General features: G+C 36.3%; 2 protein-coding genes across 2 annotated transcripts; one reads left to right on the top strand and one right to left on the bottom strand.

Annotated features, from left to right (window-relative positions):
• The first annotated feature begins 23 nt into the window (after positions 1 to 23).
• LOC125230739 (rRNA N6-adenosine-methyltransferase ZCCHC4) lies at positions 24 to 23,508 on the top strand. Its single transcript, XM_048135998.1, has 7 exons — positions 24 to 406; positions 3,366 to 3,604; positions 8,790 to 8,993; positions 9,426 to 9,627; positions 10,465 to 10,670; positions 11,347 to 11,461; positions 23,138 to 23,508. Exons 1-7 carry the CDS (start codon positions 110 to 112, stop codon positions 23,273 to 23,275), a joined length of 1,401 nt encoding a protein of 466 aa, XP_047991955.1. The 5' UTR covers positions 24 to 109; the 3' UTR covers positions 23,276 to 23,508.
• On the bottom strand, positions 23,505 to 27,429 carry LOC125230741 (protein lin-37 homolog). Its single transcript, XM_048136001.1, has 6 exons — positions 27,228 to 27,429; positions 27,050 to 27,152; positions 26,682 to 26,891; positions 24,646 to 24,778; positions 24,139 to 24,287; positions 23,505 to 23,722 (listed from the first exon to the last, which is right to left on the bottom strand). Exons 1-6 carry the CDS (start codon positions 27,313 to 27,315, stop codon positions 23,713 to 23,715), a joined length of 693 nt encoding a protein of 230 aa, XP_047991958.1. The 5' UTR covers positions 27,316 to 27,429; the 3' UTR covers positions 23,505 to 23,712.

Here is a 27,429-nt window from a genome sequence, read left to right as displayed (position 1 = left end):
GAATTTGACGTTGACAGTTAAAGAATTCCAAGATTTGGTTGGAGTAAGGAGTTCACGAACTCGTGTTTTCTGCAGTTATTTTTACCCTAAAACTTTAAATTATTTAAAAATGACAAAGAAACGAAAGTTCAACCCAAAGGCTACTGAGCCGCAAAAGCACGCACCAGTGGAAGTTATCGTAGAAGATGTTACTAACCACCCAATGTGTCTTCACGGTCCCACACTGTTGTTTTCGTCGGAGAAGGGCCGATATTTCGCGTGCGCCTCATGCAGGGACAAGAAGGAGTGTACGGTGCACATCGAGGAGGAGGAGTGGAAGAAGGAAGGCGTCCGAAAACGCAATGAGAAATATTACAACTTGATTCCTAAGATTGACAAAGCGGCGGCTTGGAGTAACTTAAATGAGGTTAGTTTTTTGTTTAAGTTTGTAATCAGCCTTATGCCGTGAAAGGTTTTAGAAACGAAAACTTACTCGTAGGTAGTATAATACAATCCAAAACTAACCAGTAAAAATTATATGTGTAATTGTTAGCACACAATTAAATTTTTAAATTAAATGGAGTGATTGTAAAAGAAGTAAACTGTATTTAATAAACAAATCTAAGGGGAGCTTCTAAGGGGATCGTAGATAAGCCCTGCACCACTGAATAGTTGTTCACTCGCTACTAACTAGGTGGACAGGACAAATATTGGCGCGCAATGGAATGAAGCGATTAATGTTTAGTATCGCAGCACGTGGCAAGCGGAGAGATGAGCGAATGATAGGTATAGACCTGTTGGTCTTTGATGTACGCCGCTCATGTCCCACCGTCGCGCTAGGTTCCGACATCCGTTATAACTTCCGTTTGAAAAATAACAGAACCGGAACAGAAGCGGATGTGTAAAACAAAACGGAAGTTCCGCAGTAACGGAAGCAGAAGCAGAACTCCGTTACATCCCTGTTTAGTACTTACTTATTTTAATTTGTTATTTGATCATACTAGCCCTTAACTGTTTAAGTAAGCCAGCAAGCACCTTGTATGTTGTATCTGTTATTTTATTGGTGGCAAGATTACTAGGCTCAGACATTTTTTTTTTTTTTTCATGCAAAATGATATAATAACTGACCAAAAGTCAAAAGCTGAAATGCAAACCTCCACTCTCACAAAACATATATTACACTACTATTGATATTGATAATTGAACTAACCTTGTTGACAAATGCAGGAAAACAATATGTTTACATCACCTTTTTAGTTTTGTCTAACAATTCACAAATTTTTGACTGTTTACTTCACTTCTCCATTGTTTACTTAATTTCTGATCATAAAAAGGACAATTAGGCATTGTTGAGAATCCTTATTGTTCTACATTTTCTAGTATTTATAAAAGCCTAGGTAAACTGCAATTGTCATACTTGGATCTGAAGAGCTCTTAACAAGTTGTCTGTAGAGAAAATGAAGATTCTTTTCGTAATTTATACCTCAATAGTTTTCTATAAATACATTGAAAGTGCATGTTGTAGAACTACCATTGTTACATTCATACCAAGAAATAAAACCAGACAGTGCAATGCCTTTATTCCAACGGCTTATATGCAAACAGTATTCGTTTATGACACTCCACTGAGTCCTGTTATCCCCGGCCCCTGCAGAGTGAAGGTTTGCAACGACGGCCTGCCACCCAGCGGCATTTTCTGTGGGAAAGGACCGTGCAATATATTTGGCTGCCGTTGTGAAGGAGGATGTATTACGGGGCACAAGGACTACCCTGAAGATGCTATAAGGAATTTTTATCGTGTGTATACAAAATTTGTGGACAAAATTACTACACCCAAACCAACCACTACCCCTGAGCCTCCGACTGGAAGGTGTGGTTAATAATGGTTGTGGTATGGATATATGGAACTCATATTTTTGGAAGAGGCAACTGTACTAATGCTTGATGAAGAATAAAATTCTGCTATTTGAAGTCTATCATTCAAACTGCTATGACTATTGAAAAAGTCTAGGCAATCAAAATTTTATATTTATTTAAACATTAAAATGTCAAGCAGGAATAAACCTCTATTTTATTTTGTTATAAGGCTAGAGAAAAGCTTACTGGTTTTTATTCTAGTAGTAACACTTGTCTTCATGCAGGTTCCAAACCACTATTTCGACAAATTAGGACTTTTGTAGAACCTGTTTGTCATGAGTGAGAATGTATTTCTGAGATTAAGAAGGTTCAAGTGGAATAAGTAACATTATTTAAAAAAATCTATGCAAATGCAATGTGTAAATAAATATTTTGTAATAAATAACTTTTTTCTTGTTTTATCACCTGCTGAATAAATAGATGACTAGGGCGGATTTTGTACTGTCCATACTGTCCCACAACAAAAACTAAATGGCATACTGACTGATAGTGACAGTCATCACCCCAGCTAATTGTCAAGCTGCACTTCTCGTTTTAACAGCCTTGTGTAAAAATGTAGGTTTACACATCTTACTCAAACATAATAAGAGTGCAATATTATATCTATGATACTAGCTTTTGCCCGCGGCCTCGATCGCGTTAGAAAGAGACAAAAGGTAGCCTATGTCACTCTCCATCCCTTCAACTATCTCCACTTCAAAAATCACGTCAATTCGTCGGTCCGTTTTGCCTTGAAAGACGGACAAACAAACAGACACACACACTTTTCCATTTATAATATTAGTATGGATTCCCATTTATAATATTAGTATGGATTCCCATTTATGATATTAGTATGGATTAATTACCGTCCTGGTGCTAGGTATACTAGATAGGGCATGCTGCGTACTTGCAAACAGATATACCTACTCAGCTGTCCCTTTACGACAGCCTAACCATCAAATTACCACCCCACAAAAAACCAGCAACATGCTCGGAATATTCATACATGCATATATTCAAGAGAGAGAGAGATACATTTATTCACCCCTGTATGAGAATAAGGGGTAGGCAGAGCACATGACACTGCTCAAGTTTCAGAGCCAAGTTTAAGTAACGGGTTGAATTGAAATAAAACGATATTGTGACACATTGCAGTGACTGGTTGTCAGCCTCTCCTATGCCACAATTAAACCCATATCCCACGGTCGACTTTGACACCCACACGGGAAGAAAGGCGGTGGTGAAATTCTTAACCCGTCAACACACGGGTCGTCACACCTCTGACCATACCTATATTGAAATAAAACTATGGAAACGGATTATATCGCGTGTAATGAATTTACAATTCACTATACGAGATTTACAGACACCTGGCTCACAGAGGCACAAGACCGAGAATGGTGGAAAAAGTTGGAGGAGGCCTATATCCGGGAGGGGTCCTAACCACTTATAAATAATAACTTATATTTATATTGTTTTAATTGCAGGTGAAATCCCGTCATCCTTCCGACCGTGCCTACTGCGATACTTGCAAAGAACTGTATCTACACTCGCAAAGCAAGAAGCACTTAAACCATCGCGTCATCACCCCGTTAACAGATGAGCAGCTGCAGACCCCTTCGAGCTGGCTGCCGGCCCTGGAGAATGACACGGTGGAAGCCCAGTATATATTCACGAAGAAGTCGGTCAGCTGCGTTCTGGGGATATTGAGGAATAATAATATCAAGTAAGGGTACTTGTATTTTTTTCCGTCCCGATCGCTGCTCAGAGTGGACGTGTGCTTGTTGGATATTTTTACTAATTTATTTAATTTATTTGTTTCGAAAATTGGTTTATAGTGAACGGGTCAAATTATCGGTGCCTCCTTGTCCTTCTTGGAGTATTTCGAACTGAGCTCGTCGGCCATATTGGATCGTGTCGGACTTCTCGCTCGGACTTGTGTCGTGCATGTGAAAGTTTGTTTGGTGATACTTTTTGCATCTTTTGTGCGCCGGGATTTGATCTTGCGGCCGCCGCGTCGCAGCTGACCGACCGAACCGCTCGGCCACGTATGGTTGAACGGCGCTGCGCGAAATAACTGTACGCCTTCTAACATTACTCAGCCTGGGCTCGAGATTTGATCCTTACTGTTAACAACTTAAGACTCATATTAGGTTTACAGTATGTCTTGCCTCTCCTGCGACTTACCAATCGACGTCAACAGGGATCTAAAATGTGTTGGGTGCGGAAAGAATTATCACTGTACGTGCTTAAGTTTATCAATAGCCCAATGTACAGATCAATTTAAACAAAATTGGCTGTGTTCATTTTGCACATCAGTGAATACTCGCCGTCGCAGAAATGACGACACGCCGGTCGCTTCGACCGCCGAGATGTCCTTCAACGACTCAGTGATGTCGTGCGACGAAGCGATGGATAGTAACAAGGACACAACTGGCATTAATTGCACAAGAGTATCTATCAACAGCACATTCCAAACGACGCCTCCAAACACGTACCAGCTGCCTCCTCGTGCCTTTGTCGCACCGGCTCCTACAGATTTATTAAACGACATTCTGTCAAAAGTAACAGCATTACAGGCGCAGTTCTCCGCAATTCAAACTATTCAATCGGATTTATCTCAAGTCAGAACAGACATAGCAGAAATGAAGAATTCTATCGATTCTAAATTGGATGACTTAGGTGGGAGAATGACCGATATAGAGTCACGTGTCAGCGCGCTGGAAGACTGCAAGACGGAACTCGATGACGTCAAAAAAACAATCAATGACATTATGATTGACTCTAGAAATAATGAGCAATGGGTCCGGCGCTCAAATATACAGATTAACGGAGTTCCTGAAATAAAAGGAGAAAATCTCTTCAATATCATAAACAGATTAGCTGAAGCGAGCGGCTTCTCGTTAAACACAAATACTGATATTGACTTCGTTACCAGGGTCGCCGTGAGGAATGATACAGACAACTCCAAGCCAAAGCCTATTATTGTGAAGATGCAGGCTCGATACAAAAAGGATGACTTTATGGCCTGTCTGCGTAAACTGAAAAACTTAAAAGCCGCTGACCTTGGTTACAGTGGTAGTCAGAACAAAATTTATATAAACGATCACCTATCTAGCTACAACAAATACCTTCTGAAGGAAGCGAAGCAGCGGGCCACTAAGAAAGAATATAAGTTTTGCTGGGTTCGCAATTGCACCGTGATGGTTCGCCGCAACGAGACCTCGCCAATACTTTATATTACATCTGAAAACGCTTTAAACAAAATTGTATAAGTGCTATTTTTTTGGTATTTATAGGTTTAGGTACAAATTTAGGCTATTTAAAAAAAACAATTGTTATTGATGCTCTAATTAATGGATATAATTTGAAAAATTGCAGAAACAATGTTTATTATAAAAAAAAATATAATATTCATTCACACTATGCTCTTCGAATACACACAGAAAATTTATTATTTATGATTATTAATACAAAAATGTTCTTTTTGACACCCTTGCCCAAAATAATAACCGCTATCATTTTAATGCTTAAAGCTCTCAAAACGATACATTTATACGCATTTATTGGTCTTTTTATATTTGTTAAAAGATAGATATTTCTATTTATTATCAAAACGCTCGTGGGTTGCGTTCAAAAACAACTGAATTTTTGCGTAACGTATTGCGATATAATTATGACCTGATTTGCATCACTGAAACTTGGCTACTACCAGGTATTTTCGATGGCGAACTATTTGACTCTCGCTATAACGTTTATCGCACGGACCGCGACTACGCAAGGCGTGGGTTGACGCGCGGCGGCGGCACACTCGTGGCCGTGCGGAGTCAGCTAAACGTAGAACCTCGAGACTTTCGCTCTTTTACTGATTTACCTGATGCCGAAATTACCTGGATAGACATTCACATACTGCAGGGCCCTATAGCTAAAAAATTTAGACTATTTGTATGTTACTTCCCCCAAATCAAGTCTCAGGCAGAATCTCAACTTTCGTTCTTTGAACACGTGTCAGACTTATACACAGATTTCCCGGATGACATTTTTGTGGTCATGGGAGATTTTAACATCACGGATGCTGTCTGGAAATCTGCACATAATGATAAAAATTGTATGATAATGATGAATCCCAGTTGCAATTCTTTAACATCACAACTCTCAGCATTCATTAGCTTTACTGGTTGGCATCAATTTAATAATATCCCAAATAAAAATAATAGACACTTAGATTTAGTTATTTCAAACAATTTGTGTAAATTATCTTCTGTAGAACCTTTAGTGCCTATAGATGGTCATCACCCGGTATTTTGTGTAAATACTGATATAAGGTTGGTAGACCACTCTTTGAAACCTGCCCCTCGTACAATCCGTCGTTTTTTTGCGGCAGATTACGACTTGGTGAACGCTGAGCTACAGAAAATAGATTGGGACCACTATCTTTTATCGGAAAACGTAGAAACATCTGTTAACAATTTTTACATAATTTTAAATGACATAATAGATACACTTATACCAACTAAAACCATTAATTCCAATAAACGTAAATATCCTATTTGGTATTCATATAAGCTAATAAAAATGATAAATAAAAAAAATAAAATACACAAAAAATGGAAAAACTACAAAAGACAGTCAGATTACATTACTTTTTCAGGGATACGTGCTGAAATTAAGAAGTTAGAAGTTTCCTGTTATAATCTGTACATATCTAGGACTGAAAATAATATTCGCCACAATTCAAAATCATTTTGGAGTTTTATAAAATCAAAAACTAAAAATAGCGGCATACCTGACTCCCTCTTCTTAGATCATGTAACGGGCTCTGATGGCCAACAAATTTCAGAGTTATTTAATTCATTTTTTCAGTCGGTCTTTGTGGGAGATGTAGATTTGACTGTCAACACTATTAATAATAATAATAACAGTCCATGTAATCATATTTTAAACAATGTTGAGATTACTTCAACCATTGTTGAAAAGTACTTAAAATCATTAAAGGTTTCCAAAGGTAGTGGGCCTGATGGTATTCATCCAGTTTTTCTTCATAGGTGTCGTACAACTCTAGCAGCGCCAATTAGCTATTTGTTTAACCTTTCTTTGGAAACCGGCGTGATGCCTGGCATTTGGAAAAAATCGATCGTTGTTCCTATTTTTAAAAGTGGGGATAAAAGAAACATAAAAAATTACCGTGGTATTTCAAAACTATCCGTACTACCGAAGCTTTTTGAAAAAATAATATATGATACGCTTTATCGTGTAATTAGACCAATGCTTACTCCTCATCAACATGGTTTCGTTAACAAAAGATCCATAGAAACCAACCTTTGCCAATTACTTGATTATTCATTGGTTGCAATGGACAAAGGTGCACAAGTAGACGTTATTTACACAGATTTTTCCAAAGCGTTCGATAGAATTCCCCATTCCTTGCTTATAAACAAAATAGAAACATTTGGAATCCACGGAAACCTTTTGAGATGGCTCACATCTTATCTTCGCAACAGAACGCAGGCGGTGGCAGTTAAAGGTCATACTTCTAGTTTTGTACCTGTCTCGTCAGGGGTCCCTCAAGGCTCCCATCTAGGTCCGTTGTTATTCAACGTTTTTATTAATGATGTCACTGACTGTTTTAATAATTCTGAAGTTTTGTTGTATGCAGATGACATGAAGATATTCAGTGTGATCACATCGCATAACGACAGTCTCAATCTACAACGCGATCTGGATAGATTAAATGACTACTGCCAAAACAATAAACTAAGCCTTAACATCGAAAAATGTTGCTCTATCACATTTTCTCGCAAAAGTACTCCCATAGTTTATGACTACACTATAAATGGCAACCCCCTTAAAAAGATGACGGAAATAAAAGACCTTGGAGTAAATCTTGATCATGAGTTGCGGTTAATCACCCATGTTGATAAAATTGTTCGAAAGGCCTACAGCATGCTCGGGTTTATATTTAGACAGACAAAAGATTTTAAAGATCCCAGGACATTGATTCTTTTATATAATGCTTATGTAAGATCTCACTTAGAATATGCCTCCACTGTATGGAGTCCTCATTTTTTAACACATATAAATTCTATAGAAAATATACAAAAAAAATTTATAAGGCGGATGAAGTATAAATTCAATGAATTTAATTCTAATAATATAATTCCCCTTAAAATAAGGCGTGAATACAGAGATCAAATCCTACTATATAAAATTTTAAACGGACTGATGGACTCCCCCGCGCTGCTCGGCCGCGCCGCCCTGCGATGCTCGAACCACCGCACGCGCTCCTCTAAATTATTTGCTATTCCTTCTCATAGAACAACATACGCACGGAACAGATTTATCGTAAGAGCGTGTAGAAATTACAATGATAAATACTGTCATATAGACATGTTTAACATTTCATCAGTACCAAAATTTGTTTCTGCAATTAAGAGCAAATAAATAAAATATATATATAATATAAATAGTAATAACATTGGATACCTACTCAAAATTCAAAATTTAAATGTATTAATTCTAGACATTTTGTTTATTAAGTAGATACTTAGTTTGATAAGTTAGAGTAAGGCATGTGGGCATTTATTAATATGCATATTTAATCTAAAATCAGTTATGTTTAACATTACATATGTATATTTCGTTTGATTATAATCGTAGAACAAGTCATGTCTTCCCTGAGCAACCATAATTGTTAAATTCAGTAGTGGAAACTGTTTTTGGCCTATGTATATCTAAATTGTAATTCTTTTATATGTGTTATTTTCGCTGTTTGTTTCCCATTATCAATAAAATAAAAAAAAAATAAATAAAAAATTGTCACAAAATATCACATTAACATTGTAATTAATGTTACCTATTTCGTTTAATTATTTCGCTAACAACCAACAAATTACCATTTCCATTTCTTCCAGAAACATCCTCTGCATCGGCACGCCATCTATCCACGAGGCAGCCCAAGCTCACCCGGACTTCAACTCGCTGCTACTCGACTACGACACTCGGCAACGACTCTTCCATGCCCCCAGCAAGTACCTCTGGTACAATATGTTCAACAACTACCTTTTCAATGGGAATGAGGACGAGAAAGTGCTTAAGAAGTTCTTTAAGAGTTCCAAGTAAGTTACAACTCGATTTACGAAACTTGGCAGATACTTTTCCTTTCCAGACGTTATGTTTTTCAAGCTATTTTGTGGTTAAGTATTCAATTTTTTTTTATGGGAGCAAGAATGTGTTAATAAGTTCTACTCTTGAATGCCATGACAATCGTGCGCGGAGTTACGTAGTAAACATTGTAAAGCTGAGTTTAGACGTGCAAGTTATTGCTGCAAGTTTCGAGACAGAGGTATATGCAAGAAAGAGATGTAGATATTTGCCACTCACTCTTACCTATAGTTGCGTCTCCAAACTTGCAGCAATAACTTGCTGGTCTAAACTCTGCTTTTGATGGGTTGGGCCTTAATGTCAGATTGCGGTCGGAGTAACAATCCAGAGACCATGAATTTGTCTCACCTCTTTCCAATTTTAAATTTGGTATATTCTTCTTACAGAGATGGAGGCCTATGCATAGTAATGGATCCTCCCTTCGGCGGCCGCGTCGAGCCGCTCACACAAACACTGAAAGAACTGTCGGCCACATACAACAAGTTGTGCGATAAACAGTCCCCCTTGCCGGTCATCTGGGCCTTCCCATATTTCTCAGAACCCTACATAAGGAATATCATGCCGGAGATGAAAATGCATGATTTTCAGGTATGAATATAGTTTGTGCATGTTTTTTGGCACAATCAAGTTAGTAAGTATATAAGTACCTGTGTAATTAAGATTATGAATCCAACTGTAACTTACTGAATAATTGATCAACTTTTGACCACCAGAACTATCGCATAATGTAAAATCGTACTTGTACTTTTTGCATAAATTCTTTTGTACAAAATTATGAATAAATATCTGGGAAGCAGCCGAACGGATGAACCGATTTAGATTATTTATTTTTTTATTTGAAAGCCGAGTTAGTCGGGAGTTTATCCTTGACATGTGTCGCCATCTAGTTCAAAAATGAATAGTACCTGTTCGAGCGAAAGAATTCTCAGCCTTAACAACACAACTACTCCACACGAGATGGCGCGCATTTCGCCACAAAAACTCAAATAGTGTATTTTCTATTCGTTTTAGGTTGACCTGTGTCGCCATCTAGTGTTTGCAATAAATAGTACTTACATCGACCGAAAGAATTCTGTCTTAACAGTACAACTTTTGCCCACGAGATGGCGCGCGAAGAAAATCGCATGAAAACTCGAAAATTCGCGTTTTCCGGGACCTAAGGATAAGTTAGACCGATTTTTCACCCCCAAAAACCCCCACATAACAAATTTCTGCGAAATCGTTAGAGCGGTTTGCGAGATCGTCAGTGTAAATAAATATATATATAAATAAATAAATAAATAAATAAATAAATATACAAGAATTGCTCGTTTAAAAGTATGAGATTCGTAGTGGTTGCAAGTGTGTACTTATGCCACGCAACATCTACTTCAATTCTGAACTTTCGGAACTATTTTTCATTAGATATTAAATTATTATCCACAGGTTGAATACGAAAACCACAAGAAATTCAAGAACAAGGGCAAGAAGCTCGGCTCGCCAGTTCGTTTCTTCACCAACCTGCCACTCGCTACCATCGACATGTCCAACGATTCCAACTATAAGCTGTGTAACAAGTGCAAATACTGGGTGCTGGCCAGCAATAACCATTGCAATAAGTGTGGGGAGTGTACTAGCAAGAATGGCATGAGGTAAGAAAACTATACAGGCTTTAGGCAAGTAATTTAGCATCGGTACGCTCATTCATTTTTACACTAACTTGCCCCTAAACGTAATGGAATGGTTGAACGACTCAGCTAAGCTGTGTAGCAAGTTTCAGTACAACCATTGCAATAAGTGTGGGGAATGCACTAGCAAGAATGGCATGACATGAGGTAAACTTGCCCCTAAACATAATGGAATGGTTGAACGACTCAATTAAGCTGTGTACCAAGTTGAAGTATAACCATTGCAATAAGTGTGGGGTGTGGGGAATGCACCAGCAAGAATGGCATGGCACGAGGTAAGAAAACTACAGGCTTTAGGCAACAAAGGCAAGTAATTTAGCACCGTTATGCACATTCGTTTCTGCACTAACTTGTCTGAGCTGAACATAATGGATGGTCAAACGACTCAGCTAATAAAGCTGTCTTGTGTGCCCAGATGATTGCCATAAATTCGGGAAGTAAGGAAAAACTACACAGGCTATAGTTATTTAAAAACAAAACGCGAGAACTTGAAGTGTTTATAAAGGCGTTAAGTAAATTTTTCACAAAATTTCGCCTGAACATAATGGACTTGTCGTACGACTGAGCCAAGCTGTGTAGTACAAACATCTGTAAACACACATTCAAATTAACTAGGTATTAACATTTTGTTTTGTTTTAGGTATAAGCACTGCAACAAATGCGAGCGTTGTGTGAAGCCAACGTACTCGCACTGCGAGACTTGCGGACGCTGCTGCCTTGAAGAACATGTCTGCGGAGTAGTTGTGGAGTCACAGGTAAAGCATATTTTTACTTAAGGGGCTACCTTTGAACGCGCCACGCACCGTGCGCCAGTTGCCTGACGGCTCTCGGACGGAGGGGCTGTGCCGCTCGCTGCGCCGAGCCATTTTTTTTCTTAGAATAGAGAAGCGAAACAAAATGAAATTAAATTATCATTTCATTATTACGAGTGTACATTACATAATTCCTGTTTTAGGACAAAAACAAATTATTTCACAATGTACTATGTGACATGTATTGGCGAATTTTGCCCGTCAGTCGCAAGTAGAATTTGGCCGTGTGGGTTTCATCACCGCTTACGGCTCTCACTGATCAATGCGGTCCTGGTTTCGAGCCCGGGCAGTGGGATATCTTTTTGTGTTTTTTTCAAAAACGATTAGTTTCTACATTATAAAGGTTTTAATATCTCCCGGTTACAATATTTATGGCAAAATTCATTGTTTCGTATTTTCTCGCTGATGAAAATTATTTGAAGCTTCATATATATGTAAAAGTTTATACAAACGTTGAATTTTATCACAAATATTATACAGGAAGCCTGTATAGTTTACATGTGCTGGCTGTGTAAAAAAAAGCAATAAATAAATATGAAAATGAATACATAATTATTTTATATACATAAAATACACACAAGCTAAAATGCATGTGCCTTGTAAACGAGCGCGCAGGCATGGTTAGATTTGGTTAGGTACCCACAGTACCTACTGCGAGCCGGCGCGCGCGCTCGGGTGGGGTCGTTGACCTTGCAACCCCTGCAGGTAGGTTTTAGTTCGCGGCTTCGCGCACATAGCACGAAATGATATAGGTAACAAGGAAAGGTGATATATAAATAAATTTGAACTATTCTTTATATTATAACGTGACCATAATACGTACCGTATGCCGCAACTAACAAAAATCTAAATTTGTAGATAGGTGTTCGTAGTTTCCGTTAGAATAACGAAATATTTTAAAATTATATAATTATTACGATCAAAGATACGGTACCTAGCATAGAATTTTATCACAAATATTATTCATTTTTAGTTAAAAATATTGTGCCAAATTGTACAGGCTGTAATTTTTATAACTAGTAATATATGTTAAAAAATAATGGAACCTGAAAATGTAATATTATATTTCGTTAAATTTTATATAGTTTCAGTTTATTTATTCAAGAACAATTTTTACATCGTGTTTGTTTATACACTTTAATCCTTCCATTCTGTATCCAAAACACTCTTCTCTCACGAGACTATTCAGATGGTACGCGACTGAACTTTGTGCTTCGTCCGCCTCGCATGTGCGCGCTGTGTGTGTAGGGTGAAGTGGTCGACAGTGGTTCGTTTTTTTTTTCAAAGGTCATATCTCCGGAACTATTGCCGAGGGAGTGAGTATAACGAACAAAATTACAGTAAATGTAATATAGTTTTAGTATGTATTATTGATTTAAAAAAAAATAATACTTTCAAACTCAAAGAAACCTAATATGTATTGCACTATGTTATTTTTTTGCTTACCGTTATCCCATGATTAAATATATTGTACATTGATTCGGTTCGGAGGTGGTGTCACCCCTTTTCCAAGCATTGGATACTGCGAATAACTACCCATTTTGATAATTTTAAGCAATATAAATCATCAATAGAATCAAATAAAAGTAAGGCGTAGATAAAAGCTAATAAGTAATAGTTATTTGTTATACAAGGGTGCAAAGTTGAACTTGGCGAGTTTTTCAACACACGAAAAGTAAAATACATTTGCACCCGTTTGTAACACGAAACTTTTCCCCTCCACTATTTATAGCGAGGAAAGTACAACGCAAAAAACGTATGTAGAATAGTATAATCATTTTTTATAAAAGCAAACGTAAAGATATGCAAACAGGTATACGGTCCGCCTGATGGAAAGCGATCACCGTAACCCTGTATACATGTATTCGTCATTATGCTAGATACAATTCCTTGAGAAATCTCTTTCAAAACCTATGTTTTGTGCGCGAGCGTTATCATGGATACTCGCAAGCATCCTATCAGTCATTCTGTGAAATATCCAGTACTGGTGTTAGTCGTCGCTCAAATGGTGTACACCGCTTGTTTGTCTTCTAAAAGCTAAAATATAAATAAGATAAAATGTGAAATTCATGTAATGGGCAGATACATAGCGCGCGCAGGCGGACTAAGCACACATGTCAGTGGCGGGATCCCTTTCTTTCCCATAAACTTATTGTTCATAATTTCGTTAGTCAGAAGTTGTTATTCACATATTTTGTGGTCATAAACATCACTAGTCATAATTTTTGTTACGAATAACGTTTCATGGTTCTAACAATAACAAACCATAATATTGGATATCATAATCTCAAAAGTCATAAAGTTGATGAGTATAAAATTGAAAAGTATAACAATAATTATTCAGAAATATTATTAGGCATATATTTTGAAGCCCTACTGATTTTCCTGCATATAGATTTAATGTCTAAAATTCCTAAAGTATATTATATTTCAGACATACATATAATTACACAGAAAAAAATATAGTAACCCTATTCCTCGGGTAGGTTGTTAGTTTCCTTTGATTCCTTAGAGCGGAAATAGGAGCCCCGAGTAGCGGGGCTCCGTCTACTCATTGGTGGAACTAAATTGTCTTAAAAATAACCCTTTTCCTCGTGTAGGTTCGTTAGTTACCTTAGAGCGGAAATAGGAGGCCCGCGTAGCGGGGCTCCGTCGGTTTATTGGCGGAACAAAATTGTTTCAAAAAGTAACCCTTTACCTCGTGTAGTTAGTTTCCTTTTGCTAGTTATATTTTGTCCTTAAAAGCGGATATAGAAATTGTCAACGTCGGCTCCTTGGCGAGACCAAATGGTTTAATAAGTGCCATGAAAATTTAATAAACACTGAGGAAGTTAGTAAGCCAAATTACAAGTTTCGAAACTGCAGACGAAAAAAACATTGCAACATTTTTTATGGGAAACAATAGAGAACCATTTAATGCTATTAGTGAAGAAACACATGGTTATTAAGGTTCACTATTATCTGGCAGAAACTTTTTACGCATATATTTGATTCGTATAATAGTTCTTGGCAGAAGTCATGTTTGGCAGAAACACCTTACGCAGAATATGCTTTGGCATAAATCATTTCGCAGATTTTTGTAATACCGAATCATCTGTTGTCATAATGTTGATGACCATAATAGTCTTCTAGTCGAACATTTGCTTTTGCAGATAATATTTTTTATGGGAAACAATAGAGAACCATTTAATGCTATTAGTGAAGAAACACATGGTTATTAAGGTTCACTATTATCTGGCAGAAACTTTTTACGCATATATTTGATTCGTATAATAGTTCTTGGCAGAAGTCATGTTTGGCAGAAACACCTTACGCAGAATATGCTTTGGCATAAATCATTTCGCAGATTTTTGTAATACCGAATCATCTGTTGTCATAATGTTGATGACCATAATAGTCTTCTAGTCGAACATTTGCTTTTGCAGATAATATTTGTGCATAATATTTAGGTGGCACAAAGTTGCAATTTGCTATTTGATAGCGAGTTGGATGTGTTGGGGATGCAAGATACCTAACACTCCTCCTCGCTTCGCTCGTCGTCGTACCTAACGGTGACTCTGGGGCAGTTTTTCTCTTATGATAGCGTGTAATAATTCTGCTAATGTAATATTATGCTATAAGATTATTATGGTACATACAATTATGCTAAATCAAAGTCGACCAAAGTAATGTTCTGTAAAACAATATTCTGCCAAATGTGTCTTATGCATGGTAGTAATAATGCCAACTAAATTTTCTGCAAAATTACCATTCGACTGAAAGTGTTTCTGCGAAACATGTTATGCGAAGTGTGTTTCGGACTAAAATTATTGTACCAGATGAGGGTAACCCGGTTATTAATCGTTATGACTTGTGATAAATCCTTAGATCAATTATTCCGAATAAGTTTATTTCCTTCAACATTATGGATTTGTACATCTATGGACTTTGATTATTAGGGCTAATAAATTTTATGACTAACAATACTTATGACTTTCAAAAATCAGAACTACAATTTCTGACGTTTAATTTTATGACTAGTGATAATATGACTAAGAAAAATTATGACGGAAAACGTTATGGATAGTAAAAATCGGACTTAAAAAATTATGGGAACCAATAGAGACCCGTCAGTGGCGCTTCATTTGAATAGCCTCGTGATAGAGGAGCGTTAGAGAGAGAAGAGTGTTTTGAAGACAGAATCGAAGATTTAAAATGTACATAAGTAATAAACAAAATTGATGATGAATTTTGATGTTCTATTCTTTTTTTCACACAGCCAGCCGGCAGCCCATGTGCAGAAAATATTGCTTGTTATAAAAATTACTGCCTGTATAGTTTGGTTCCCTGTATGATATTTGTAACAAAATTCAACGTTTCTATGGTAGGTCGAATCTTTGATCGTAATAATTATCATATAATTTTAAAATGTCTCGTTATTCAAAATGTAACTTATAGGTACTTGAGTTGTACTGTGCGTGCTAAATATGCAGTCTGCCTGTATGCAGTCTTTCGCCGGCTCGGCGCTGCGGACTACCTACCTCGCAACTCGCAAGTCGCAACGCAACCCCAAACACAAGGCACATGCATTAGCTTAAGTGAATATTTATAATAGGTACCTATATTTATTGCTACGCGTTCTGTTTTATTGCAAACAAAAGATACTTTTTATGTGAACCTACAATTAATTTACATCAGGAAAAACATACAAAACAATGAATCTTGCCATAAATATTGTAAACGGGAGATATAAACCTTTATAATGTAGAAACTTATCGGTTTTGAAAAAAAAAAAAAACCAAAAAAATATTCCTCAGGCCAGAATCGAACCCAGACCATACTAGTACTACACTCAGTCAGTAAGCGGCGTTACAAACCACAGCGCCAAACTCTGCTTATGACTACTGGCCAAAATGCGCTAGTACTTTTCACATTTTACATTGTGAAATAAACAATTTGTTTTAGTACTAAAACAGGAATTATCTAATGATAATTTAGATACATTTTGTTCCGGTTATCGATACGGCCATTGATGATGCCACAGGGCCCTCTGGTTCGAGTTTAAAATTTTATGATACGTCAATACAACAACATTCATATTGATTATTGACAAAAAAATCTTCCATAATACGACAGCATTCCAGCCGCGGGTAACTGAAGGCCTTGGTCACTTTTCTTTAGTTTACTGCATTTATTTCCGTTTATAATATGTTTAGTAGTTTTTCTCGTTAAAAAAAATTTGCATATTTATAGCATTAAAGTGTATTAGTACCCATACATTCGTACAGGCAACTCCTGGCGCTAGTAGCTTATAGTATTGCGATCTAGTACAAGCAACTCCTCCTAGATGGCGACTTGTTATGTATGATGGTCTTGAATCTCGATCGACGTATCGTATAACAGGGGTGCGGGGAGGGGAAGTAGCGCGATCGAGCAAGGGCATTCAAACGGGGGACCGTCTTAATAGTTGATTCAAAAAAATCAGAAACCGTTGTGAAATGTATACATTTTAAGCATATCAATTGTCCCGAATAATATCTTCTCTCCTAGTATATTATAATTTCACGACCTCCTGCAAAATGCTCTAGATACACAAGTAGGTTAAATTAAAATTGAAATATCTACTGCCGAGAGCAAAATTTTTAAGAATATGGAGCAGCAGGGAGTTGTTGGTGTCCTTGGTCGAGCATGGCGTCTGGAGGTCCAAGGATAGCAGCAGAAGAAAGTGAAGGTTGTGGTTGTGATAAAACAAAAGTGAAATGTGAGGTTTGCAAAAGTGTACACGAATTACTGTAGCTGAAACTTTTTTTTTCTCATTCTTAGTGAAGCAGTTTCCTTTATTTTTCTTTTTGTTTATAAAGTTTAGTATTAAAGTTATTTTACTTCTACAATGTTATAACTGCCGCTGCATGAAAAAAAAAAACTTATATGGTTAAAAAGTTGATCTTTAATCTGTTACGAGAAAAAGAAATATTATTGACTACACCTGTTAATTTTATTGCATAAAAACGCGGATTTCTTTTATTCATTTCTTATTATTTTCTAACATACATTTGATAATTTCATATTAAGTACTACATTTCATATAATAGTTAGCATACTTTTATACCTAGCAAATATGGCATATGACGGCGGCGCGTGTACTCCTTATTACACTGGTCAAAAAGAGAAATAAAAAAACAAAGTGTGATGTAAAGCTGCATTTTTGGTATGTTATTTGGGGTCCTTGGGGGAATGTAGGACTATATTTTGCAAGCAAAAAAATGGTGTGCTAACTTCGTAATTTAAAAAAAAAAGGAAAAAAATCAGACTTTTTTTGGTTTTTGCCGTTTTATTAAAAAACTATGCATTTTTGGTCAAAAATTGCTTTGTAATGTTGAAAGCGCATTAAATTCCAAACAGTTTGACATCTTTTTTATCAATGTCTGTTAAATATTTTTTGAGATATGAAGCGTCAAAAAAAGAGCATTTTTCCCCTTTCTATGAAAATATTCGTTTTGCTCATATTTTGAGACTGATATCAGCAAAACAACTCAGGCTATTACATAAATTGTAAAATAAAATTTCACTAGCTTTCATTTAAGACCAAAAGAGTGCCAGTTATTTAAAAAAATAGGATTATATCACAGACTTGTACATCTCTTGAAATGTGTAATTTAGCTGTTCATTTTCTGTATTTTTTATTTTTTCTTGTATTATTTGACAAAGGTTTTTACTTTTAAATATTTTAATTTTATAAAATTTGACTCTTGGAGACGCTATACATCTCCATGGATTATTTGATTAAGTATAATATTTTTACTTGTAATATTCAGTCTTTTACAACTATTGAAGTATTATAGATTTCTTTTATCTTTGTATCTGTTTGCACTTTCTTTATGTATTGATTATAGTTAGTAATAATATGACATTTAGAGACTTTATACATCTCTAATTCTATATCAGTGTATAGCTACTTTGCTTATGATTAATATTTTTAGTTAATATTTCTATTAATTTCATTTGTTTAACTTTCATGAATACTCTGTAATGTTGACATGTAAAAGTGCCCCCGTGGCCTATTTGCTGAATAAATGATTTTGTATTTTTTGTATTTTTTGTATAAGTCTAGTATAACTGGATCAGAAATAATCGGTGGATGGTAATGGCTAAATGGGATAGTTTACATATATTTACAGGAGGCGTAGCGGAGAACGAATTATTATTATTTGGGGGCTATTCAAGTATTACTCAGACACATATTTGCGTATATCAAATCAACATTTATTTAGTAAGTTAAGTTTACGGTCAGAAAGAGCTCAGGATCGCCGCTTGGCGGAAAAAAATATTTACGAGTAGAAAACCCTAAAATTAATTGAATCATATTGTTCCGAAATTGTTCTTGTACGGACTGGTTTTTAAAGCATATCACTGAGGGTCAATTACATCGATGCAATCTCACGAGCGTTGTCGTGGACGTGCCCGAATCATAGTATTCTCCGTTTAACGAAATATCAGTACATAGTATGTGTTGTATTGCACGCACAGGTCTCTCACCGCCGCGCAGGTGTAGTCGGACCATAACTCGACAGTATACACGCTTGTACAAAAACTGAGGAACAGCTGTCTTTTTACGCTGTCACTACATTTGGCGAATCTTCTAGCCAACATGTTTGCCCTTACTGCGGTGGCTCGCCTCTGCCTTTCTATGTCCTCCTGGTCTTTTAAACTGGACAACAAGATGTGGCCAAGATATTTGACTTCGTGTACTCTCCGCAATTGAACTCCATCAAGCAAAAGAGGTGGTACATGTGTGGGCATATGTGCTGCCTCCATGAGCATAAATTCAGACTTGTCCGGATTGTAATCTCATGTTATGCTGGCTGGCGTATCTCTCGCATTCTGCAAGTAACTTACGCATAGCTCCCACCGATGGTGCTAGTAGGACCATATGTATCGTCTGCATATGCGATGTGATTTATCATTTGCCCATTGATGGAGCAGCCAACCTCGGTACTGGTCAAAGCCTGCGACAGCCCATCCATGTACACGCTGAAGAGAGCTGGAGACATACTGCCTCCTTGTCTCACGCCACAGTTTAGCCCGCTGGCTGTGGACAGAGTTGACTTCCATCTTACTACGTTCTTCTGCTGGGAATACCATTTCTCCAGTATCTTAATAATTGGCGTGGGCGCTTTCCCTTCCCGTAGTTTATTCCACAGCAATTGGTGGTAAAATACAACTCAAGTGGACTTTCTATCACTACAGGAGTTGTGCCATCAAGATGCAGAACCAGGACCCTCAAAAAGGAAAAAGTAAAATGTAACAAATTCTGTTTATTTTTCTAACTAGCGACCCGCCCCGGCTTCGCACAGGTACTATACCTACATGTAAACCTTCCTCTATAATCACTCTTATCTATTAAAAAAAACCGCATCAAAATCCGTTGCGTAGTTTTAAAGATTTAAGCATACATAGGGACATAGGGACAGAAACAGCGACTATGTTTTATACTATGTAGTGATTTACTAACCTTCAAAATTTTACTGTATTTTATTTCTTCATTAGTAATAGTCAAATCGATGCAAAGTTAGCTTAGACATTTTTTTCAGATAAACGGATATCAAAGAAAGTAAGATCGAATAGATAGCACTTTCAACCTAAAACTTTTAGCGTAAACTATTTTACCTTAACCAATCTACCAGACTCTTGGCTTCTCTATTTATAGATTTTTTTTTGTTTACCAAAGTAACTATTCGTCTTACTGACCTTTATTTGCACTAAAACTAAAGCAAAATAAATTTTATACAATGTTATATTGCAATATATATCATATTATGAAGTATTTTGCAGATATTTGTCTAAAAATATTGGCAAAACGCTACATTTTATAAATGCGTCAAAAATTACCCTTTTTTGACGCTTCATATCTCGAAAACTATTTGACGGACATTGATAAAAAAGATGTCAAACTGTTTAAAATTTAATGCGCGTTCAACATTACAAAGCAACTTTTGACCAAAAACGCATAATTTTAATAAAAAAATTAAAACCAAAAAAAGTCCGATTTTTTTACTTTTTTTTTTAAATTACGAAGTTAGCACACTTTTTTTTTGCTTGCAAAATGTAGTCTTACATTCCCCCAAGGACTCCAAATAACATACCAAAAATCCAGCTTTACATCACACTTTGTTTTTTTAGCCGATTTTCATGTAAGATTTGACCGGTGTATTATAGGGATTGGCATGTGTCGTCTGTTATTTCATCTCCAATTTCACAGTTCGTGCACTCATCATCACTTATATATTATAAGAATGAAATTAAATTGTAATTACCTACAGTGCAACACTTCAAATACTTGTTTAAATTTTTACCTTTCAATATAAAAGTACATAAAAAACTACCGAATTTTAACCATATAATATGTGTGTTTAATGTAACTTAATTAGATTTCTAGATCTGTAACGTTACTTTTTATTAGATATTTTATTTTTAGTGATGAAGTAAAATTGTGTCGGACGAGACTTTCTAATTAATTCATGGATCTGACTTATTTAATAAACAAAGGAATGACGAAGTATTGTAATAACGGATATGACTTTTTAAATAAATAATGGTACTTATTGTAAATGATAATAGTTTTGAAGGTAAGGTTTGTTTTTGTAGAGTTTTATAGTTTGATTTAAAGGAATGTAGGTTTCGTAAAATGATTGGTCATCGAATGCTTGTGGAAAAGTTCAGTGAGGCAATGAATGTGAAAGAAGTGAAATGATTGTAGACAGAATTGATTTATGGGAAAATTTAAACACGTAAGTTTTTCGAAGGACTCTTGGCCTGATCACCTGAGGGTTGCCGGATTTCCTACATGTTAAAGTTTTCATGGAGTGTGAGATTAGTGATGGCATTTTTGAGTGTTGTTTTATTTTGTGAATGGTTGAGTGAAAGTATAATTAATTGATAAAAAATATAATTATGTGACTATCGCACATCGTTGGCCCAAGAGGCAGCGATTAGCAAGGGTACGCCAGGGTACAAGACAGGTAGGGAATCCTTGGAGATCTGATCATGATTCGGTCGAGTACCAATCGTGAAGACTCCTTGGAGACATGGAAGGTTATTATGTAAGGAAGTGTTAAAAGAACTGCCTGTATGAGAAATATATAGTATGTGTGCGCGCTTAAAAAAAAATCCTTGTACCCTGAGCAAATAAAAAAAAAAATATTGTAAGGTCGGCCGACCACGTGTGTAAAAGCGTTGCGTACCCTTGATCTTACCTTGATCTTATATAAATAATTATTGAGTCTTGATGTTTGTGAAAGATATAAATAAATAAATAATAAGGAATGACGTCATACTTAATGAAATAAATGTACTATGTATGTACTTAAATAATTGAAAAAGCTTGCAAGTGTATCTAATAACGTATAATCCAAATGATAATTGACTGGTACCTAATGATAATGACATGATGAAAACCGATAATAATGACTATTGACAATTATACTATGACACCTAAAATGCCAAATATACTTTGGTACGTAGAGTGTATTGACGAATACACTACGAATATTAAAAAAATGTAATACTTATTCTTGTCTTTTTAAATTTAATTCAATGTATCTTGAGTAGTTTTAATGTTTTATTTGTGTTTTAATGCTTATTTTTTTTGTGTAATGAAAAAAAATGCTTGTTCTTTTATTTACAATTGTATTTTTGTCTTAATTTTATGTCATCATTGCGTGCATAAATTTGTTATTCACTATGAAATATGCCTAAATAAAAATAATAATTGATATTATGTAAAATTGGCTTGTACACACATTGTGACTATTGGATATACCTTTCTATGACAAGTTTTACATGTAACAATTATTGTTCAGTATTATACTGAATTAATATAAATTTAAAAAAAAATGGTGTACCTTATTCCGGCTACTATTTTGATAAATGTATTGTTGTTTAGAAATGAAAACTATAAATTGGGAAATTTAATGTAAAAAAAAATATTCTGTATGTCAAATATGTTTTCAAAAAATGTATTACAGTAAAAAAAACATGTAAACTATTTTTTTTCTTTTTTAAAGGGGGGAGGTGTAGTGCGCACTGTACGTTACACACACCTTTCACGTAATCTCTCTATATATTCCGTAGCTTAAGGTTCATATTGCAGTAATATATCATACATTCAACCAACAAGTTGTTTCCATCAACGCTCCTCCTTTACACCTTATCACAGTTAACACAGTTAACATTCAGGGGTGATATGGATTGTGCGGATGCCCTGTGACAATTCGGGGCTGCCGGAGGGCGCCATGGTGGACAGAGGAGACCCGATGATCCCATGACGCCCTCGCGAACGGCACAGAGGGCGAAACGCCGGAGTGGGGTTTAGTGGGTAAACCTCTTCCCTCCCTCTCGACAAGAGAGGGGGCCGAAGGAGGGAGTCCCACACACCCCCCCTTCAAGGCCTTCCCGCGGCTGGGGGGACGGTGCGTAACGCATTCCCCACTCCGACAAAAAAAAAAAAAAAAAAAAAAAAAAAAAAAAAAAAAAAAAAGGGGTGATATGGATTGCATTAGTAACTCTTTATTTGTTTGAACCTGTGAGATCTGTTTAGTCTCAATTAAAACCAATCTAAATTAGTATATCAAATTGTTTCAGTCGTGTTACAACTGCCACGAGAAGGGACACAAGCAATCTGCGTGCCCTCAGCTTCAAGAGGTGCCTCAAAAGAAGAAAAAAGGAAAAACGCTTAGTCATTCCTGCAATCAACATTTGGGAGAAGCATATTTACAGTAGTATATGGGTAATTGCTAGTAACTGACCATCCTATACTAAAAATGAATCCCTTTACCTATAAGAAGAGTACATTTCTAGACACAATTTCTATTACTTATTTAAAATTTGACCAGTAAAAAACGTCTAAAGTGGAAATTTTAGTTCAAAGTGGCCAGTTATTGGTAATTTACCCTATTCCTTCCCGCAAGTGAGCCGCAAGAATGTATGGTAACTAAATAAATAATCAAAATATATTAATTTGTTTTCTTTATTCAAGAATCATGATTTAAATGTACAAAATCAGATAAAATTATTTTACACAATATGATCATACTAATGTGTAAATTGTTTAAAAAAGATATTTAGCTTACAGTTACAGCTTTTAAAAGTAATCGAAAAAGGCTGTTTTTATAAATTTATATATTTGATGATTTCTTCCTTTCCGATGGTTTATTTCATTATAATGTGCTGCAAAAGAAAAAAAATCAGTCAATTCCACTAGTCAAGGTCAAAAAGAAATAAAATATGTATTTGGCAGAGGTGTCAAAACTGCAGTTGATCTTGATCCATGTTTTTATGAAAAGTATATGTTGGTCTGTGACGGACTAATCTCTTTCGGTCACGAAAAAATCTGTCTTTATTATTGGGCCATATATCTGTTATTAGCTTCGAAAAGGCTAATAGACATATATGTTACTTAAAAAGTGTCTATTCGCTACGTGTCTAGTTGTTGCCCTCATTTAGTCGGCTTTTCCATGTTAAATTGTATGGCGCCCGTAAGATGACGTGTATGTATGACAATCAGGGCCACTCTGTCATGCACGTTGCCAATACCGTGACCTTGGTGCGGTGCGATGGTCTGTTACGGCTTCTGTAAATCCTACCTGACGTTCAGGCTATTGAGCAGTTGCTGAGTGGCCTTGTACCGCTCCTCGTGGCGCTGCGCCTGCTCGAGCCAGGCGCGCCGCACGCAGCCCCAGCGGGCCACGTGAGCTGCGAGCAGGGCTTGTGGTGGGGGCGGGGTGGCTTCACGCTGAAGTTTTAGTGGATACAATAAAGGATTTATTTTTGTGATGAAGATGGCCTAAATCAAAACAAAGGCAACTCAATTCCATTTATCATGGATTCAAATTTCATCTTAGGTATTTTGTCCTAGTATTAGGACATTGAACCCCAGGAGGTTAATATTTTAAAGATTATGAGTCACCTCTACAGATACTTCTTTTGTATATGGGATTGGCTCTGGGCCTGGATAAGTAGTTTACTCAAAGAGATAGTACTTTGCTTAGCAGTGGGCAAGACATAGCTGATATGATGATTACATTTTTTAAGTAAGTAGAATTTAAAATTTAAAGAATAAAAAAATGCTCATTCAAAATTGAAATGCTTACATAGTTGAGATTTATGTTATCTTTGTTGCATTGCTTCTGCTCAGGAATCAGTTCTGGTATCCTAGTGACTGGAGGCCCTTCAGGTCCAGGTAATTCTATGCTGTCTTCCGGCTTTGGCTCTTCAGGCTTTTTCCTGTGAAGTACAGAATTGATTAAAATGTAGAGTTTGTCTATGCTTACAACCTAATAAGTTTGCACTATTGGTTTTGTACATTGGCCTGTTTATATGAGGATCAAAATTGAATATAGGAATATTCAATAAGCTTCCTTTAATACCAGCATTTTTTTAAAACTTGTAAGTGCTTGGATACTTTCCACATAACTCATCTGTTGCCACATGGTTGCTCAGCAGACTAAGCAGTCTTAGCTTAGATCTCAGTTCTCTCTAGTATTTTTAATGTAAAATATATCAATCATTTCTTCAACAATCTCATTATAACACAGATTATAAAGTAGTAGAGCGGCGAGAGGGTCTAAAGTAGACTGGAGAGCATTTATTTGTATTAATTATACATCGTCAGTCTTACAATTAGGTACATAGAGGGTCTCAAAAATGATGGGTGATATAAAGTTGATGTGACTGGAGAGTATACTGCTGACAAGTGGTATCGTTGTGATCGGTAGACTTTACTGAGTACGAAATAATGACTTGTCGCATTCTCAGACTGTAGAAGGGGGTTAACTATGACGTCACAAAGATCAGACTGTGGGGGGGTTAACCGGTCCGGTCCGGGTTTCAATTTTTTGCCAATTTGTCTAGAACCCCTTATCCAATTTTGAAAAATAAGGTGTCGATTGAAAGCGTATAACATGCTGATTAAGATTTCTTATATGTGAAAAGTATAGTTTTGTTAGTTATTTTTTAATTAACAATAATGCAAAAAATACTTTTTTTTAGTCTCTTTTTTGATTTTTGTGACTCAAAAAGGCAATGAAAACGGCCACTTAGCTAAAAAATATGTTATATAAATCATTTAACTACATTATTAAGCTATCTGTTGCTTTTCAAAAGAAAAAATAACTTAAAACTAAACTTAAACCCTAGTTTTTTCCCCCCTGACCCTCTGTGTAGCTTTCAGGCCAGAGAACAACCCATATGTCACCTTTACCTCCCCTTTTAAACTCGTCTAGGGTATCAAACCTAGGAAACCAGTCAAATTGCATACCCACTTTTTTCCTTTGTAACCACCGCAGACTGGCGATTATTGATTTTAAGAAAATGAGTGACATTGTTTATTAAAGTACTTTAATTGTACTTTTAAATTATACCAATGTTGATAGGATACGATGAATAAGATTAGAGGTATATCTGCTTGAAACGAATTTTGCCCGAGGTGTAATTTGGTAGACGCCGAATGTATGGGAACGCGTGTCAAGCGGTACTCCCCGCCTACAGGTATGTGGTTGTAGTTTGCTTATTTATTATCCGATCGTAGAAATTTAAAAAGCAACAGATAGCTTAATAATGTAGTTAAATGATTTATATAACATATTTTTTTATCTAAGTGGCCGTTTTCATTGCCTTTTTGAGTCACAAAAATTAAAAAAGAGACTAAAAAAAGTATTTTTTGCATTATTGTTAATTAAAAAATAACTATCAAAACTATACTTTTCACATATAATAAATCTTAATTAGCATGTTATACGCTTTCAATCGACACCTCACTTTTCAAAATTGGATAAGGGGTTCTAGACAAATTGGCAAAAAATTGAAACCCGGGACCGCGATCTTTGTGACGTCATAGTTAATTTCGTACCCCCACAGTCTGAGAATGCGACAAGTCATTATTTCGTACTCAGTAAAGTCTACCGATCACAACGATACCACTTGTCAGCAGTATACTCTCCAGTCACATCAACTTCAAAACTAGACGACTTTAAGGCATCAAAATACCCTTTTCCAATTTTTTTCAATTCTGTTACTTGGTCGATACTGATCGGGCACGGCGAGCGCCCGCGCTTATATCAGTACGCAAGTCGTTTTGTAAAGTATCATCAAACTGCAAGACATGTCATAATATGTAATAAAAATTTACCCAAAGTCCTTGTAGTTAGCTTTAGGCTGGTTAGCAATCCAAGCTCTACAGATAGGATACAGGGGTGAGTCCTCGCTGAACTGCGACAGGTCCACACTGCGGTCAAACAGCTTCAGCACGTATGACTGCCGCGGCGGCGACGGCCGGCGGTAGCGGTCATCATCGTCTGAAGTGTCACGGTCACGCTTGCTATGATCCTGGCTGGTATTCCTGAAAAAAATAAAAGGTTCGATCTGTTTATGATCAATATGATCTTTAGATTCTTTAGGGCTTGATTATATTAAGACACAGTCAGCTCCAAGTTCCCTAATTGCTGAATGATATGTTGTATTGTAAATAAAGATGGTTAGGGTACAGTGATTACAAACCTTTCTCGTTTAGATGGGCTGTGATCTGATGAAGCGTCAGATTCTTCGCCTGCTGGTTCTAGGGCGTCCATCAAAGCCCCTTTAAGTCTGCCGCGCGCCGTATCTAAAATGTTATACCTTTAGTAACAATGAATGATTTAATTTTGAATAACAATTTGGTGACAAATGTTTCACAAACCTTTCGCTTCATTCTCTTCCCTAGCGCTATTAAGGAGTCTGGTTTTGTTCTTCATTGGTGTAGTCAGTAGGCGCCTGCGTTTACGCATCTTGAATACTTTGTTTTGATTAGATATTAATGAAAACAATAGAAAATGGAATAAGAAATTCTTGATTCAAAATTAATTCGCTCCTAATTTTGACAGCTGTAAACACACGCATTC

The sequence above is a fragment of the Leguminivora glycinivorella genome, chromosome 10, assembly GCF_023078275.1.
Source record: "Leguminivora glycinivorella isolate SPB_JAAS2020 chromosome 10, LegGlyc_1.1, whole genome shotgun sequence".
Lineage (NCBI taxonomy): Eukaryota > Metazoa > Arthropoda > Insecta > Lepidoptera > Tortricidae > Leguminivora > Leguminivora glycinivorella.
This window is presented reverse-complemented; position numbering and strand designations above follow the sequence as displayed.